The sequence below is a fragment of the Dromiciops gliroides genome, chromosome 3, assembly GCF_019393635.1.
Source record: "Dromiciops gliroides isolate mDroGli1 chromosome 3, mDroGli1.pri, whole genome shotgun sequence".
Taxonomy (NCBI): Eukaryota; Metazoa; Chordata; class Mammalia; order Microbiotheria; family Microbiotheriidae; genus Dromiciops; species Dromiciops gliroides.
This window is the reverse complement of record NC_057863.1, coordinates 346,657,397-346,678,091: the sequence shown is the minus strand read 5'-3', so window position 1 is coordinate 346,678,091 and position 20,695 is coordinate 346,657,397. Positions and strand designations below refer to the sequence as shown.

The window sequence follows — 20,695 nt, the reverse complement described above, 5'->3', positions numbered from 1 at the left end:
ACCAGCCAGGACCACTCTCTAGTAGAGTGTCATAGTTTGAATGCAAACAGCATGGTACTTATTTCCCTAACCAAACACTGGAAAATGCTCTATCAGGTCCAGAGAACACTTTGTTGTTCACTCATTTTAGTCATGTCTGACTCTATGTGACCCGATTTGGGGCTTTCTCGAGTGGTTTGCCACTCTCTTCCAGCTCATTTTACAGATGAGTAAACCAAGGCAAACAGAGTTAAGTAACTTGCCCAGAGTCACAGAGCTAGTACCTGTCTGAGCCCAAATTTGAATTCAGAATAATTAGTTTTCCTGACTTCTCTGATATCAATACCTTATGGCAAACATTGTCTATCTAGGTTATGATCCAATATATGCCACTGTGTCTTTGCCCAGTTTCTTTTAGGTAGGCCTTTTCTGGCTGCCTGAACATAAGGGAAGTCAGCAATCATTTATTAAGTTACCTAGTATGTGCCAGGTACTGTCCTATGAGTTGAAGATACAAAAAGAAGCAAAACCAGTTAAGGAATTTACAATATAATAGGATAGACAACATGGAAATAACTATTTACAGACAAAATATATGTACTGGACAAATTGGAGATAATCTCAGGGGAGAGTCACTAAGGCAGAAGGGGAAAAGATGGTTGCAGAAGATGGGATTTTAATTGAGACTTGAAGGAAACCAGGGAAGCCAGGAAGCAGAAGTGAAGAGGGAGAAGATTTACAACTAGTCAAAAAGCACAGAATATAGGGGGCAGCTAGGTGGCACAGTGGATAAAGCATCGGCCCTGGATTCAGGAAGACCTGAGTTCAAATTCGGCCTCAGATGCTTGACATTTACTAGCTGCGTGACCCTGGGCAAGTCACTTAACCCTCACTGCCCCACCCAAAAAAAATGCATGGAATCAAAAGATGGAATATCTTCTGTAAGGAACATCAAGGATGCCAGTGTCACTGGATTATTGGAGATCTCAATGACTCTGTATCTAGAATCAAAACATATATGTTTATCTATTTTTTTCTTGCTTAAAGAGAATCTAGTCTCTCTAAATAGCATTTCTTTTTCCTTTTATAGATTCATTTCCTGAATAGTCAGTCAAGTCTCTAGGATTTTACTTGTATATTAGTTAAGTAACCAAGATTCATGCTCTCTTGTTGTTATTTAGTTGTTTCAGTTGTGACTAACTTTTTGTGATGTCTTTTGAGCTTATCTTGGTAAAGATATTGGAGTGGTTTGCATTTCCTTCTCTAGTTCATTTTACAGATGAGAAAACTGAGAAAAACAGTAACATCCAGGGTCACACAACTACGGTGTCTGTGGGCAAATTTGAACTCAGGTCTTTCAGACTCTATCCACTGCACCACCTAGCTGCCCATACTCTCTTAGTTAAAAGTTTGTAACAATCCATTGTCCTCAATAGATTCTTCCTTCAATTATCCAGTTCCTTAGGAGAATTATCTCTGTTACTTCTTACTCACTTCTCAAATACTTGTAATCTGTTGTCTAATTCCACTACTCAAACTGCTATTCAAGATTATCAATCTGTTAAATTCAAAAATGTCTTTTCTCAATAAGGTGGATGACAGATTGAAGGGAAACTAGCTACATGAAGCAATGATATTATTATCATTATCATTATATTTTTGTAAAAAGTATTTTATTTTTCCAATTACATGGAAAGATAGTTTTTGATGTTTATTTTTCATAATATTTTGAGTTCCAAAATTTTCTCCTTTCCACCCAAGACAGCAACCAATATGATATAGCTTATCATATATGCTTAATCATGTTAAACATATTTCTACATGTTTTAAAAGAAGAACCAGAATAGAAGGGTACCCCTTCCCCCAGTGAAAATTGTTGCTTTAATCTTCATTCAGACTCCATAATTCTTTCTCTGGATGTGGATAACATTTTCCCTCATGAGACTTCTGGAACTGTCTTGGATCATTGTACTGCTGAGAAGAGCCAAGTCTATTACAGTTGATCATCACACAGTGTTGCTGTTACTATGTACAATATTCTCCTTGTTCTGCTCACTTCACTCAGCATCAGTTCATGTAAGTCTTTCCAGGATTTTCTGAAATCTGCCTGCTCATCATTTCTTAAAGCACAATAATATTTCATTACATTCATATACTACAACTTGTTCAGTCATTGTTCAATTATTGGGCATTCCCTCAATTTCTAATTCTTTGCCATGTGATAAAATAATGGGATTTAGCAGATACTCAAGGGCCCACCTGGAGATTAATCTAAACTGATTGAATTAAGTGAGAGTGATTGGCCTACTTCAAGTTAACTAGATTGTAAGCACACCTGGCTGGTCCTTAGGAAGGTATTGTTCTCAGAAGGTGGGACTTTGAACTTAACTCAGACCACCTTCAAGTCCAGTGAAATGATGGATTTGGATGACGCTAACCAATCAACTTGAAGTAGTGTAAGGACCTCCTATGCTATGGACTTATAAAAAGCTTCCACACACTCAGTTTGAGGAGAGTTCATTTTTGAAGCAGGCTCATGGTGGAGGACTTGAGGAAGAACCAACCGGGCTGGAACTCTAGGCTAGATAGTCCTTTTCTTAACTTTCTGAACTCCATGTGAATACGTGGTATGCTTTAATAAATGCTTAATGCCCAAAGACTGGTGGTAAAGCGTCTAATTTAAGGCAACCACACATTTAGATTTTAAACATCACAGCCACCACAAAAAAGAGGTGATATAAATATTTTTGTACATGTGGGTCCCTTTCCCTTTTTATGATCTCTTTGGGATACAGACCTAGTAATGCTATTGCTGGATCAAAGGGTATGCACAGTTTGATTGTCCTTTGGGTATAGTTACAAATTAAGAGCTCTATTGCCTAGCCAAATTAGACTACTAGTTGTTCCCTGACCTTGACATTCTATTTCCTGATTTTATTCATTCATGTAATCCATTTCCCAGGCTTGCAATTCTCTCCCTCTACCTTTGAGAAGCTTCATCCAAGGTTCAGTCTAGGTTTTACCTCTACAGCAGAGCTATCTATGACTTCCCCCAGTTGTTAACACTCTTCCTTTCTTAAATCCCTTTGTATTTACTTATTTGTGAACATGTTCTAAACCCTCTCCATTTCCCCCATTACAACCTAAGCTACTTGAGAGCTGTTTTATTTGTTTTTGTATCTGGGAATGGCCCACAGCATCTGGTTGCTTAATAGGCATTTTTTTCAATTAATAGGCATTTAATAAATGACTGTTGAATTGAATTGTTGAATTTTGGCATTCCATTTTACATCATGATTGATCCTTTTGAAGGGAGCTGCTTTCATTGAACAGCTACAATTATTTTCTGATTTAAATCACTTTTGCATGTGTGAAGGGGGAGAGGAGAGAATAAGTATTGTTTAAAAGTATATACTATGTGTCAGGTAGTGTGGTAAGTGCTTTACAAATATTATCTCATTTGATTTGAGGAGTATTCACAACTTCTTTGAAATATGTTTCCTTGTCTAGAAAATCTGTCTTTTTCTCCCACCCATGGAAAATCGATGAGGGAAATATACACATTTGAAGGGAGGTCCTCATACCAACCATGATATTGATTGGTTAAATTAATCAGAACATAAAATTGCATGACAGAACAGAGGCATGGTAAAATAATTGAACAATAAATGTTAATTGAACATCTTTTAGATACAGGGAATGATCGTTTTTATGACATTAACAAGATATATCAGACCCAATCTCTGTCCTCAATAAACTTAAAATCTAATTGGAGAGACAATTAAGTCACATTTTCCATTGCATTGTTTTAGTTGAGGTGGCATAAGGACATGTTTTTGGGGTCACAAACAAAAATGTAGAAAGTGACCTCTCTCCTAACATTCCAAAAGTATCTTTGTTTTGTTCTTAGGGGTTCGCTCCTTTTGTGGGCTACTTAGCACTTCAGGAGTTGCTTGACTAGTAGCTATGTTATTTCTTGGATGCCTTCTATCAGTCTTCGGATGGGCCGATCCTTGAATAAAAAGCAAAAATACAAAACAAATCTACCATAGAAATAGTGGTACCTGTTTCTGTTTCACTGTGCATGCATATTCTATCTAACTAAAGAATGGCTAATAGGGTCTGTTCTCATTTTGTTGTGAATACTTGAATCTCAGAAGAACTAAAATGTCAATAGAAAAGTGAATGGTGTGTGCTAACATGTTCAAATTCATAAGCAATGATCTGACTGTGAAGCATAACTAAAGGAGTGTTAAACACATTGATGATGCATGTGTCTGGAAAAAGGAAGAGGGCCAGTTACAAAGCAAGAATGGGATATGGAGAACTTGGGTGCTTCTTTGGTACCTCCTGATAATAAAGAACAAGAAAGAGTCTAGACATTGGCTAGATACTCTGTGGAGGATTTATGGGAAAACATAGACTAGAATTGTGCAGCAATCACTGAGACACTGAGAAACCATTAAGAAGTAACTAACTTCATTAGTGGAGGAAGTTGCCACACTGATGAAATAACAGATCCATCAATGTATGGTTCATATGAATACCTAATTATTTATAGGAATATATACTAATGTTTTTTGGCATTCTTTTCCTTCCTTCCTTCATTCTTCTTTCCTCCTGCCTTCCTTTTTGCCTTCCTCTTTGCTTTTTCTATCTTCCTATTTTTTCCTGTTTCCTTACTCCTCTATATGCTTGTCTGTCTGCCTGTCTTCCTTTCTTTTCCTTCTCTCTGTCCCTACCTGTCTCTGTGTAACTGTCTTTCTCAGTTCAAACTTTATATGGTCCTTTGAGTTGCATTCTTGGACCTGAAACTCTTTGCTTGGATTCAGGCTTGCTGTATGGTTCTTAGCTTCATTAAACTCCTGCCTTTTCGTTCTTTAGTTTCATTCCACTTCGAAACACCCAAGTCATCATTATCTTACTATCTCACTCTGCTCTAGATTTGCACTCAAGTCTCATTCTCAAGTATTACCAAGTAAATGATCTCCCTTGGCATGTGCATAGATATTCCTTCTACATCTCCTACTATAAAATAAGGCTTCTAAATGTGAGCAAGTTTAGGATACCAACTGAATAAACAATAAACCTCATATCATTTTGCCTACATATGAGTTAACCTGATGATTTTTCACATTTAAATCTCATAGACTCCTAAAATACAAATTTACATCATTTTAGCCTTTTACAAAATATCATATTCAACACTTTGAGATCCAAAATTTTTATATAAGTTGAACAGAATAATAGAAGAAATAAAACACCTAAATAATCCCATCTTAGAAAAAGAAATTAAATGTCTTCGATTAATTGCCTAAGAAAAAAATCCTTGGGACCAGATGGATTTGCAAGTGAATGCTATCAAACACTTAAAAAATAATTAATTCCAATACTATATCAATTATTTGGAAAAAGAGGCAAAGAAGGTGTCTTACCAAATTCCTTTTATGACACAAATATAGTGCTAATACTGAAAGCAAGTGGAGCAAAAATAGAGAAAGAAAATTATAGATCAATTTCCCTAATGAATATTGATGCAAACATTTTAAATAAAATACTTGCAAGGAGATTATGGCAATATCACAAAGATCATAGATTATGACCAAGTGGGATTTATACCAGGAATATAGGGCTGGTTCCATATTAGGGAAATTATTGGCAAAAGTGACCATATCAAGAAGAAAAAGAACAAAAATCACATGATTATTTTGATGATGCTGAAAAAACTTTTTGGCAAAATGCAACAACCATTCCTTTTAAAAATACCAGAAATTGGGGCAGCTAGGTGGCACATTGGATAGAGCACCAGCCCTGGAGTCAGGAGTACCTGAGTTCAAATCCGGCCTCAGACACTTAACACTTACTAGCTGTGTGACCCTGGGCAAGTCACTTAACCCCAATTGCCTCCCTAAAAACAAAACAAAAATAAATAAAAATACCAGAAATCATAGGAATACATGGAGCTTTCCTTAAAATGATAAGTATTATTTTTCCAAAGCCATCAGCAAGCATTATCTATAATGGGGATAATCTAGACACCTTCCCAAAAAAATTAGGGATGAAGCAAGGATGTCCATTATCACTATTATTATTCAGTATTGTATTAGAAATGTTAGTTATATCAATAAGACAAGAAAAATAAATTGAAGGAATAAAAATAGGCAATGAGGAAACAAAAGTATCACTGCAGATGATATGATGGTATACTTGGATAATATTAGATAATCAACTAAGAAAAACCTAGTTGAAATAACAACTTTAGCAAAGTTGCAGGATAAAAAAATAAACCCACATAAATCATAAGCATTTCTATATATTACTAACAAAGTCCCACAACAAAAAACAGAAAGAGAAATTCCATTAAAAATAACTGTAGACAAGACTTTTGGGGAGTGGAGCCAAGATGGTAGAGAGAAGCTCGGAAGCTGCCTGAGCTTTCCCATGTAGCCCTAAAAAGCAACTTTAAATCAAGCCTCTAAACAGATTCTGGAGTGACAGAACCTACAAAAAAACAGAGAGACACAATCCTCCTACTTGAGATAATTTAGAAAACTTTAGGAAAGATCTATTTCACCTGGGCAAAAGGGGAAGGCAACAAAAATTACATGTAATAAAAAGCCATGGAAAGGTAGACTGAAAATTAATTTGAAACTAAATAATCTCATCCTAAAGAATGAGTGGGTCAAATAACAAATCATAGAAACAATCAATAACTTTATCTAAGAGAATGACAATAATGGGACAACATACCAAAAACTATGGGATGCAGCCAAAGTAGTGCTTAGGGGAAATTTTATATCTCTAAATGCTTACATGAATAAAAAAGAGAAAGAGGAGATCAATGAATTGGACATGCAACTAAAAAAGCTAGAAAAAGAACAAATTAACCCCCCCAATTAAATACTAAATTAGAAATCCTAGAAATGAATGGAGAAATTAATAAAATCAAAAGCAAGAAAACTATAGAATTAATTAATAAAACTAAGAGCTGGTTTTATGAAGAAAACAATAAGATAGATAAACCTTTGGTTAATTTGATTTAAAAAAAAAAAGAAGGGGGCAGCTAGGTGGCGCAGTGGATAGAGCACCTGCCCTGGAGACAGAAGTACCTGAGTTCAAATCTGGCCTCAGACACTTAACACTTATTAGCTGTGTGACCTTGGGCAAGTCACTTAACCCCAATTGCCTCACTAAAACAAAACAAAACAAAAACAAAACAAAACAACAAAAAAAGAAAGAAGAAAACCAAATTACCAGTATCAAAAATGAAAGGGGTGAATTCACCACCAATGAAGTGGAAATTAAAACAATAATTAGGAAGTATTTCTGCCAACTTTCTGCCAACTTTCTGCCAATAAATTTGACAATGTAAATGGAATGGATAAACATTTACAAATATAAAAACTGCCCAAGTTAACTGAAGAGGAAATAAAAATCTTTAAATGGGCATATTTTATAAAAAGAAATTGAACAAGCCATCAATGAACTCCCTAAGAAAAAATCTCCAGGGCCAGATGGGTTTACAAGTGAATTCTACCAAACATTTGAAGAACAATTAATTCCAATACTATACAAACTATTTGGAAAAATAGGTGAAGAAGGAGTTCTACCAAATTTATTTTATGACACAAATATGGGGTTGATACCTAAACCAGGCAGAGCCAAAACAGAGAAAGAAAATTACAGACCAATTTCCCTAATAAATATCAATGCAAAAATCTTAAATAAAATATCAGCAAGGAGATTAGAGCATGCGATCACCAGGGTAATATACTATGACTAGGTGAGATTTATACCAATGCAAGGCTGGTTCAACATCAGGAAAACTATTAACATAATCAACCACATCAATAACAAAACTAAGCAAAATCATATGATTATCTCAATAGATGCAGAGAAAGCATTTGACAAAATGCAACACTCACTCCTGTGAAAAACACTAGAAACCATAGAAATAGGAGCTTTCCTTAAAATAATAAGCAGTATCTACCTAAAACCATCAGCAAGCATTATATGTAATGAAGATGAGTTAGAGGCCTTCCCAATAAGATCAGGGGTGAAACAGGGATGTCCATTATCACCTCTATTATTTAATATTGTACTAGAAATGTTAGCTGTAGCAATAAGAGGAGAAAAAGGAATTAAGGGAATTAGAATAGGCAAAGAGGAAACACACCTTTCACTCTTTGCAGATGATATGATGGTATACTTAGAGAATCCTAAAGAATAAACTAAAAAGCTACTTGAAACAATTAACAACTTTACCAAAGTTGCAGGATATAAAATAAATCCACATAAATCATCAACATTTCTACACATGACCAACAAAGTTCAGCAGCAAGAGATAGAAAGAGAAATTCCATTTAAAGTAATGGTAGACAGTATAAAACACTTGGGAGTCTACCTGCCAAGACAAACCCAGGAACTCTATGAACACAATTACAAAACACTTTTCACACAAATAAAATCAGATCTGTATAATTGGAAAAATATCAATTGCTCATGGATTGGCCGAGCTAATATAATAAAAATGACAATTCTACCTAAATTAACATACTTATTCAGTGCCATACCAATCAGACTACCTAAAATTATTTTATAGAGTTAGAAAAAATAATAACAAAATTCATCTGGAAGAACAAAATTCAAGAATACCAAGGGAACTAATAAAAAAATGCACAGGAAGGTGGGCTAGCTGTACCAAATTTGAAGCTACACTATAAAGTGGTAGTCATCAAAACTATTTGGTACTGGTTAAGAAATAGAGTGGCGGATCAATGGAATAGGCTAGGCACAGGAAACACAGTAGTAAATGACACTAGTAATCTACCGTTTGATAAACACAAAGGCTCCAGTTTCTGGGATGGGAACTCAGCATTTGACAAAAACTGCTGGGAAAACTGGAAGATAGTATAGCAGAAACTAGGAATAGACCAACATCTTACACCATATACTAAAATAAGGTTAAAATGGGTACAATATTTATTCATAAATGGTGATACCATAGATAAATTAGGAGAGGAAGGAGTAGTTTACCTCTCAGATCTATGGAGAGGAAGACAATTTATGTCCAAATAAGAGATAGAGAATATTATGAAATGCAAGATGGTGACTTTGATTACATTAAGTTAAAAAGTTTTTGTACAAACAGAAGCAATGCAGCCAAAATTAGAGGGGAGGCAGAAAGCTGGAAACAATTTTTTACATCCAGTATTTCTGATAAAGGCCTCATTTCTAAAATACATAGGGAACTAAATCAAGTTTATAAGAATGTAAGTCATTCCCCAATTGAGAAATGGTCAAAGGATATGAAGTTTTCTAATGAAGAAATCAAAACTATCTATTGCCACATGAAAAAATGCTCTAAATCACTACTGATTAGAGAAATGCAAATTAAAACAACTCTGAGGTACCACCTCACACCTATAAGATTGACTAATATGACAAAAAAGGAAAATAATAAATGTTGGAGAAGCTGTGGAAAAATTGGAACACTAATGCATTGTTGGTGGAGCTGTGAACTGATCCAACCATAATGGAGAGCAATTTGGAACTATGCCCAAAGAGCTATGGGACTGTTCATACCCTTTGACCCAGTGGTACTACTACTAGGTCTGTATCCCATAGAGATCATAGAGAAGGGAAAGGAACCAACATGTACAAAAATATTTATAGTAGCTCTCTTTGTGGTGGCAAAGAATTAGAAATCGAGGGAATGCCCATCAATTGGGGTAAGGAAGTTTTGGTATATGAATGTAATGGAATACTATTGTGCTGTAAGAAACGATGAACAGGAGGAGTTCAGAGAAACCTGGAAGAACTCACATGAACTGATGCTGACTGAGAGGAGCAGAACCAGGAGACCATTGTACACAGTAAAAGGAACATTGTGTGATGAACAATGGTGATAGACTTAGGTCTTCTCAGCCATGCAGTGATCCAAAACAATTTCAAAGAACTCATGATGGAAAATGTTCTCAACATCCAGAAAAAAGAACTGTGAATTATGAATGCAGATTGAATCATACTGTTTCTACTTTTGGACTGTTTTTTGTCCTTCTAGTTTGAGATTTTCCCCTTGTGCTCTGATTCTTTTTTCACAATATGACTAATGCTGAAATATGTTTAATGTGATTGTACATATATAAACTATATCAGATTGCTTTCCTCCTTGGGGAGGAGGGAGGGTAGGGAGGGTAGGAGAAAAAACTTGGAACTAAAAATTCTATGAAAACAAATGTTGAAAACTAGCCTTACATGTATCTGGTAAATAATAAAATGCTTTTATTTTAAAAAATAAAATAACTATAGACAATATAAAATTCTTGTGAATCTATCTGCCAAAACAAAGCCATGAAGTATAGAAACAAAATTACAAAACAGTTTTCCCACAAATAAAGTAATATCTAAACAATTGGAAAAAATATTAATTGCTCTTGGGTAGGCTGAGCCAATATAATAAAAATGAAAACTCTACCTAAATTAATTTACGTATTCAGTGCCATACCAACTAAGGTACCAAAAATATTTTATAGAGCTAAAAAAAACAATATTCATCTAGAAGATGGTCAAGAATATTAAGGGAATTAATGGGGAAAAATGTGAAGGAAAGTAGCCAAGCTGTATTAGATCTCAAACTGTGTCATAAAGCAGAAATCACCAAAACAATCTGGTATTGACTAAGAAATAGAGTGGGGGAACAGTGGAATAAATTGGTTACACAAAACACAGCAGTAAATTACCATAGTAATCTCAAAGATCTAAGCTTTTGAAACATAAGTCACTATTTGACAAAACATGCAGGGAAAACTGAAAAATAGTTTGGCAGAAACTAGGTTTAAGCTAGCATTTTAAACCATATACCAACATAAGTCAAAATGGGTATATGATTTAGACATAAAGGGTGATACCATAAGCAAATTAGGGCAACATGGTATAGTTTACCCATCAGATCTTTGGATATGGGAAGAATTTATGACCAAACAAAAGATGATATAAAATGAATAATTTGATTACATTGAATTAAAAATATTTTACAAAAACAAAACCAAGTCAGCCATGATAAGAAAGAAAGCAGAGAAGGCAGCTAGGTGGCACAGTAGATAAAGCACTGGTGCTGGATTCAGGAGGACCTCAGTTCAAATCTGGCCTCAGATACTTGATGCTTACTAGCTATGTGACCCTGGGAAAGTCACTTAACCCTCATTACCCTGCCTTTAAAAAAAAAGCAGAAAACTGGGGAAATTTCTTACAGCAAGTTTATTTGATAAAGGTCTCATTTCTCAGATATATAGGGAAGTGAGTTGAATCCATAAGAATACAAATCATTCCCCAGTTGATAAAGGGTTAAAGGATATAAACAGCCAGTTATCAGATGAAGAAATCAAAGCTCTCTATAGTCATATGAAAAGATGCTCTAAAGATCATTATTGATTAGAGAAATCCTGAGATGCCACCTCACACCCATCAGATTGGCTAATATGAAAGAAAAGGAAAATTACAAATGTTGGAGGGGATTTGATAAAATTGGGACACTAATGCACTGTTGGAATTGTGAATAGATACAAACATTTTAGAGAACAATTTGGAAATATGCCCAAAGAGTTATAAAACTGTGTATACCCTTTGATTAAGCAATACCACTACCAGGTCTGTATCCCAAAGAGATTTTTTTTTTAAATGAAAAGGACTTATATGTACAAAAATATTTATAGCACCTCTTTTTGTGGTACCAAAGATTAGAAACTGATAGGATACCCCATCAATTGGGGAGTAGCTGAACAAGTTGTGGTATGTGATTGTGAGGAAATACTATTGTGCTATATGAAATTATGGGCAGGATGGTTTTTAGAAAAACCTGGACTTATATGAATCATTGTAAAGTGAAGTGAGCAGAGCCAGGAGAACAGTGCACATAGTAATAGCAATATTGTATGATGATCAACTGTGAATGATTTAGCTATTCTCAGCAATACAAAAGATCCAAGACAATTCTGAAGGATACCATTTGCTTCCAGAGAAAGAACTGATGGAATCTGAATGCAGATTGAATCATACCATTTTTAGTTTCTTAATTTTTTGGTGCATTAATTTTTGGTTTGGGTTTTGTTTCACAGCATGACTAATATTGAAATATGTTTTGCATGATGGTACATATATAACCTATTTCAAATTATTTGCCTTCTAAATGGAGGTGGGGAAGAGAATTTGTTACTCAAAATTTAAAAAAATATTAAATTGTTTTTACATGTAATTGGAAAAAATAAAATATGTTTTAAAAAAGATTCAAACCAATTAGTGAAGCAATGAATTACTCCATTGAATAATAGTCTCCCTTTACTTCATTTTCTTGGAATCCACATATACTCCTGTGCTAAGTGTAAGGGTCATGGATAAATTTAACCTTTTAGTGAACTTTAATATGGAAGAAAAGGGAAAAAATGCTTTTTTAAATACTCAGAGTTGGCAGCAAAATCTCTGATCCATTCTACATGTCTAAAGTGATGTTAATAATTGAAGTGATTATTTGGATAACTAAAAGAGGAGAGGGTTGGGGGTTTTTTGGTATGTGTTTGCACACATATATGTGTATGCATATATTCCTACATAGGAGAGCCAACATGGCATGTAATCAATAAAGGACTGACTTTGGAGTCAAGAAAAGTTGGATTCAAGTCCTTCCTCTGACAGATAATGACCGTGTGGCCATGAGCAAATTACTTGACCTCTTAGTACCCCACAAGTCACTGTAGTTACTAATTTGTACCAGAGGAGGCAGTTTATATCATGGGAATTCCTTAAAACAATGAAGTCACAGATCCAAACCAAAAAAGCTTCACCATATATGTGCACTGTGCAGATTCATACAAATATATAGATATATGAATGTATTATGTACATATATACTTGATGTTCATGTTCCAAAATTTCTTATCAACATGAGACAGGATACTCCTATGAACACAGTAAATTGTTTCTTCCCACAACCTGAAAATCTCAGAGAAAAAATGCGATTAAAGTGATGCAATAAATGCCTTCTTCCTTTAGTGGGAAAAAACCTTATTTTCTGATTTTCTTTTCATAAGAATTATAAAGTCAATTAATTTTCCCCCCTAATGTGAGTCCTTGCTTATCCCTGTCTGTCTCTGTCTCTCTTTTTCTCTATTTCTCATACACACAACCACAGTGATTTGAAAACCAGTGCCTTATTTTCTGGTAAAGAAACACAATTGAACTTGTTCTCTTTCCTTTACTAACATACCTTCATCTGGTTCATCTGTGGTCTTTCACAAGCAATTCCCTGAGCTTGATTATGCACAGCCTGATTTTCTTCTACTAAACTTCATATAGTCACCAACATTTATATGGTACTTTAAGTTATGAGAAGACTTTTTGCACGTAATTCATTTGATCTCATGATTTGGAGGTTACAATGTCACTGTTTAAAATTTGTAGTGACCAAAAGCACAGGACCAAAATCTCTCACTAACCCTTAGTTGCAGGTTTAGATTCTGCTGTCAAAGTTTGTAAGAGTAAATTCCCAAGGGTTATAGCCCAAAGGTATCATAGACTCATAAATAGGTGACAGCAAAACCCCAAACTTTGTAAATACCTTTCATATATGCCAAACAAATCCAGGAAAATGGATGCCATTAACAATCCTACATGCACACACAAAACTTTCAAGTAAAATCTTCACTTTAAAGCTCCAGTTTATTCATAAAGGCCATTGGGTCCCTACCTGGAAGACCAAGAATAGTATAATATGGTCGGCACTCAGTTAAACCAGAGCTCTGCTTCACACAGCTCCTCCAAAGCCCTTCGTACTGGAACACAGATGTGACTGGGTTGTCATACAAGTCCTGGGTGCTCCACATGTCTAGCCCTGTGGCAGTAATGCACCCTGCAAATCCCAGGGTAGACAGGATGAACCCTATCATTTGGCAAAGGGTTGTTGACATGATGTTTCTTCCCCAGTCCTCTTCCCTTCACCACAAGAGATGTAGGCAGGTTATATCTATGGGTGCAGTGGACCCAATGGAAAAAATTAGTCTTCTTAACCAAGCCACCAGGAGGAGAGCAGCTCTCTAATCAGTTGGTTTCCCTCTGCTGTAGATATTTGCTCAAAGTGTTTTCCTTAGATAGTCCAGTCTCACTCTTGGTAGGCAGGAATTATTTTCCCTTCTGGTCAAAAGCTAGAGTGAGTGGGCTCTTGTCCTTCTGAGTTATGCTGGCTTGGCTTATCTGAGGGCAGGGACAACCTTCACTGCAATGAAATTCTTTTAGCAGCCTTACCTCCCTCTTCTTGGTTTAAGCCTACACTACTGCCCATGCCTGGAGACCTTATCCTTGGCTGTACTTACTGTTTAGGAAGAATGTTTTAAGTGTTTTTACATCATGATAAAAACAAAGAAAAAAACCCAAGTAATAAGCTTTTCCTTTCCATTATGTGAGAGCATAAGCAGTAAATTACCATGGTGATAACATGCCCTGAAATTTTATTATTATACTATGCTTATTTATTATTATACTATGCTTTCACAGATGTTTTCTCAAACTGTCCTGTGGGCATAGAGACAGGGGCAGGTAACATCACTTAGCAGGAGAGGTAACCAAGACTCATAGACTTATGGATTTATAGCTAGACAAGACTTAAGAAGTCCAAAGCTTTTTTAACTATGGGTCACATGCATAAATGAATGTGGGGAGGGACAGGTAGGTGGCACAGTGGATAAAGCACTGGCCCTGGATTCAGGAGTACCTGAGTTCAAATCCGGCCTCAGACACTTGACACTTCCTAGCTATGTGACCCTGGGCAAGTTACTTAACCCCCATTGCCCCACGGGAAAAAAAGTGAATGTTGGGGCTATGAAAAATTTGGCAATAGTAAAAGGTTTTGTATACCTATTTTATATACCTACATACCAAGGGCTATGTAAAAATTTCTTGGGTGAAAAAGGGTTGTGAGTGGATAAAGTTTAAGAATGCCTGATCTAGTCCATGTCCCTCATTTTACAGATGAGAAAACTGAGGCCAGAAAAGTTCCAAAGACTTGCCCAAGGTTACACAAATAGTACAGCTAGGACTGGAAATAAAGTCTTCTGATGGACTTTCTTTTAAAAAATTTTTAAAATTTTTCTTTTTTTTTTCTGATGGACTTTCAATATCACATCCCTTCCACTAAACCATAAAAGAGTCTATTTGAAAATAAGGAGACTTCTAAAATGGATAGATAGGAAAGCCCAGGGAATAGAAGAGATAAAAACATTACAGGTAGAATCTTCATACTATGGAAACACAACTGATTATCATTTTCTTTTGGTGACTTAGAATCATTTGACTTTTCATTCTCTCAAGAAAGAGACCAGTTGACTAAATTATAGGTAATTAGTGGAACATATGAGTTCATATGCCATTATTTACTCTTTAAATCCTCAGATGTATCCATGATACAAACCTACTCATGTCGGTATTCCCTCCAATGATGCAGGTTGGAACCCATCCATAAGAAGTCTTAAATACAGGATCATAGACTTAAAACTAGAAAGGAACAGTCAAGTGGTGTAGCAGATAGACTGCAAGACTCCAATTCAAGAAAATTTGAGTTCAAATCCCAAATCAAACTCTCAATAGATGTGTGACACTGGGCAAGTCACTTAACCTTTGTTTCCCCCAGTTTCCTCATTTGTATGACTCATGTTATCCCATAAATTTGCCACAGGACATTCACCCTAAATGATATGGGATTTCCTAACTTTCTCTTTACATTGCGAGGATACCAGTAGAACATCTATATAGTCTACTAGTTAGCTATTGCTCTCATCTTGTGACCAGGACAATGTCTTTTTAAATCATGCATTTCTCTGGTGATATTTCCTACTTTGGTTTAGTTCCTCATCTGTTATGCAACAGAGGGAAGTAGGTGGAATGCTGAATGGATTTGGAGTCAGGAAGGCCTGGGTTTGAATCCTGCCCCAAAGACTTACTAGTTCTATGACCCTGGGCAAGTCATTTAACTTCTTAATTTCCTCATTTCTAAAATAAGGGGACTGAATTAAATGACAATAATAATAGCTAGCACTTATAAAGCACTTTAAGGTTTGTAAAGCAGTTTACATATTCTATCCTTTCATCAATCATGACAACAACATTCTGAGGCAGGTGCGATTATTATCCCCATTTTGTAGATGAGGAAACTTGGACAGAGAGAGGTTAAATGACATATTAAGTGTCTAAGTCAGTATTTGAACTCAGGTGTTCCTGACTCCAGATCCAGTACAATATCCAATGTCTTATGATGGTCTTGTCTAGCTTAAAATCTATATTTTTATATATTAATGATTTTGCCTCATGCTTATCTCCATTGCCCTCTGAGTGACACTAATTTTTAGTTCTTTGGAGATAAGAGTGTTCTACACTTCATAGCAATATGAGTCAAATATTGGTATTTTGAAAAATGTCTTCTTATTTGTGGTCAAAGTTTGGGGCCATTAAAAGTTTTTTTTTTCTTGGAACATACTATAAAAGGATATCCAACTCATGTAATTTTACAGTGGGCCCTACGGAACTAAAATACATACTATATTCCCAAAGAAAATTATAACATCTTTTCCACAAGAGTTTTCAGTATAAGCCAAGTCTCCAGTACAGCATATAGAAAAAATAAATCTTTGACTTAAGTTATCCAGTACTGGTATCGCCATGCTTAACATTATCAAATGATTTTTAAGACTATTATTTCATTTTGGTTTTGTGTACTTGGCCTCTATGTCTGTATAGAGGTTTTAATTACATTTCCCCCAAATGTGAATTTCAGGGCACTCCCTAGGCTGCTTAAAAAAAGCAACAATCTCTCCACTCCTTGGTGATACTGTATTGGGGAGGCAGCACTGTACCTTGGGACATTTCAATGTTATCTTTGCTGTACCCAGCCCCTGCTCCAACTTCCTTTATTCCTAGCAAATACAGTAAGCAAACATAAAATGGCTCTCGATGAATCAAAATGGAGTTGACCCTGGTTCTCTCTCTCTTTTGCACTCCTTAACATTATTTCTCTAAGATAATGGACAAACCAATAGGATATTTATAGATCAAATGGAAGGAGACATTGACAAATGGGCACCTGAAACGGAGTTACAGAGACCAGGACTATGTGGTAGTGAGATTGGAATGAATTACATTATTTTATGACCAGGCTGATAGCCTGGAGACTTTTTTGAAGATAGTTTGTTTTAGGAAAAGCACTAGCTTAGAAGTCAAGAAACCTGTATTCTAGTCCTGGTTCTAGGTCTTAGGTAAGCCCTTTCTCTTTTCTGGACCTTTGCTTTTTCATCTCTAAAATATTCAAAATTTTCTTAGATTCTTTTCATCCCTAATATGCCTTGATTGCTTGGTTTGATGATTATATTGAAAATTATCACTGGAACAATGCTGGAAGCATTGTACCACTCTGTAGGTAGATGTGATCTCATTGTACCTTTCCCCTAACTGCAGGGTCAAGGGCTTTAGCCTTAGCTTTTGATACACATATTAAGAGTTTTCTTTTGGCTTTGTCTCCAAATGTGCATCTTTGTGACATTTAGAATATTTTTCTACATGAAAAGAAAACAGTTGGTTCAAAATGAAAATAAAACTTTCAATGACCTATGTCTCTAGTAGTTAGCTGTACACAGGACCAAACACACAGATGACTGGATAATCAAATATGAATGATTGACATAAGTTTTCCTCTCTATCTTGGTACTATGAAGATACATCTAAAATTTGATGGATCTGGGATTTCATGGATAGGCACACACCTTTCACTAATGCACATCAAAACCCATCTACATCTTCTCATCCCATTTGACTCTTATCTGTGTCCTTCCACAAATTTTCTATGGAAATGTACTTATCAATTCTGGAGGGGTTTGTCTATGTATTTTAACACACATGGGAACCAGTACAAAAATTAGGCTGTCCCTTAATGTCCTTGTATGATCAACTCACTCCCTTTTTAAGTCATTCTGGGATTTAATGATGCTCTTTATTCTATTATTTCCATACAAGTGCTTGTTGGCAATATGCTGGATCCTACTTACACTCAGCATGTATCTTTCCATTGCTTTTTCAGTGACCCGAAATTCTGATTTTGTTTAAGATTGAATTATAGTTAGATTTATGGCCCACGTCTGTAGTCTTTGCTACTAGGGAGGCTGAGGCTGGTGGATCACTTGAATTTGGGAATTCTAAATGTCAGTAGGACTAATGCTGATTAGGAGTTAGCACTAAGTCTAGAGTTTAATGTGAATAAGTAGGGTTTTTATTTTATTTTATGTTTTTGCAGAGAGAAGATTAGAGTATTGAAAGCCTTTTCCTGAATACAACCAACCCATCCCTGACTGTCTTAAATCTTCAGGAGTCTGCCTGAGTCACAAAGACATGGAGTTCTCAAATGTGAGACAGAGAGACAGAGGAGAGACAATCTGACAGAGACAGATGGACAGACAGACAGAGACAGAGACAGAGAGATCAAGAGCCAGAGGGAGAGAGAGACAGAGAGAGACAGAGTGACAGAAACAGAGACAGAGAGACATAGACAGAGAGACAGACAGAGAGAGGCAGTGCTTCAACTTTTACAATCTTGCAGAGTGTAGTGGAAAGCTTCTTTCCTTCTGGCTTCTTACTTCATTTTAGTAAGGTTGTCAATATAGATGTGGTTCACATCCTTCAGTAGAATATCATGCTTATAGATGTTGGACAAGGATCAAACAATGCAGGCAGAGAATACGATAGTAAAAATAATTTTTGAAAAATCTTCCTGGGTAACAGAATAATGAATCTAGCCTTTTCTTTCTTTCTTTTTTAATTGTTGAAATGGTGCCAATGACTCTGCCTAGGTAAGGAGAAAAGAGGCTGTTTGAAAATATAAAAGAGAAACTAAGACACTGAAAAGTGAATAATCCAACCAATTACATTTGGCCTATCTGAAATCAAATATCTAGATGTTTTGAAAACACTTGGATGATTGAATTTTTTACTTCTTATCCAGCTGTTCAGTGTCGCATAGACCTAGCAGAATGTCTGGCCACTGCATGAACACTTCACTGTTTTTAGTTGATACAGCAATTTTATTCATAAAATGAATTACCACTGTCAAAACATTGAATAAAGGGTCACAATGAAAAAAGCTATCTATTCATTAACTGTGACAGGGTTTGTTGAAACATATTGAAACCCCAAAGATGTGACTGTAAAAGAAAACTGGTTTCTGATCTTATTCAATAATAAAGAGATCAGTACAACGGGGTTTAATCACCTTCAAAATGAAATACAATCATCTGCTAACTCACTGGTAGAAAACTTCACTGCATTCAGGAATTCAATGTGTCTCCATGAAGTGTAACCTGACTGACTTTTTACAAAATTAATTATTGAGCCAAAGGCCCAAACAACCTTCTCTTAACTGATTTCCTCACCCTTCAGAAAGTCTTTTCTTCACTGTTGCTAACAGTGCTTTTGACTTATTATTAGTACTGGAGACTGTTATTTTTTCCTGACTAATAACTTTTATTTGTATCTTTTTTTAATGTCAGACTAATTTTCCAATATATCTCCCATTGAATGTTACTTTTACACAAAATAAAATCTGAACAAATGCTAACAAAATGATTGAGTCTCACCATATACATGCAACATTCCATCTTAATGACAAAAAGAAAGGCCCCCAACATAGTAAAATATATCTAGCACCACTCTTTGTGGTGGCAAAAAAAAGTTAAAAGAAAATAAAGGAATGAGTAGGTGCCCATTAATTGGGGGAATAGCTGCCAAAATTGTGGCATATGAATTTAATATATGAATTTAAAAATATGAATTTAATTGCATAAAAAGACATTACAGATATGAGGAAGTCAAGGAAATATGGGAAGACTTGTATGAACTGATGAAGAACAAAGAGTCGAACCAAAAGAATATGTGTAATGACTATGATAATGGACTGTATTATGTTTGTGTTACTAATAGAAATGAGCCACAGATCCTCTTTTGTCCATTTAATTCAACAGACATTTATTATGCACCCACTGTGTGCAGAGCACTCTGATAATTCATAAGGATTGCATATGATGCAGTCTTTGTCATTGTGGAACTTATAGTTAGTAGCAAAGCAAGTAAATTTGATGTTAAAGTGCATTAATAGTGTCCAGGATCAGGGAGCATGTAGTACTGTGACATCCCTTCCCTGTGTCACTATAAGACATCATGTTCCTGATGTCATTGGTCTTCTTCAATAATGAAGGGTGAATGACACGAATATAAAGACACCCCAGGAAACTATGAAGCAAGGAGGTGGTGCAGAGGACCTGAGTTGAAATCTGACCTCAGATACTAGCTGAATGACCTAGGCAAGTTAATTAACCCTATTTGCCTCAGTTATCTCATCTGTAAAATGAGCTGGAAAAGGTAATGGCTACCCACTCCGGTATCTTTGCCAAGAAAAGCCCAAATGGGGTCACAAAGAATTGGACACAACTGAAATAACTAAAAAAACAACAATATAGGACTATATATTTCACTACACACCTAATCCATGTGGCTGGACTACCCTGGTTGGCACTCTGTCAGCAGGGTGCTACATGCCTTGCTACATGCATTGGTGTTGATTTATTTTACCTTGCTATTGCCTCTCACTGCTCTGTCTTCCAAAAATCTCTCTCTCTCTCTCTTTGTCTCTCTC

General features: G+C 35.6%; 1 protein-coding gene across 1 annotated transcript in view; it reads right to left on the bottom strand.

Moving 5' to 3' along the window:
- CLDN18 (claudin 18) overlaps positions 1-13,940 on the bottom strand; it is a 43,342-nt gene extending 29,402 nt beyond the window's left edge. Inside the window, exon 1 of the mRNA XM_043998098.1 lies at positions 13,721-13,940. Coding sequence (XP_043854033.1) covers positions 13,721-13,940 — 220 coding nt within the window. The remainder of the gene's footprint in view (positions 1-13,720) is intronic.
- Between the last annotated feature and the right edge of the window lie 6,755 nt (positions 13,941-20,695).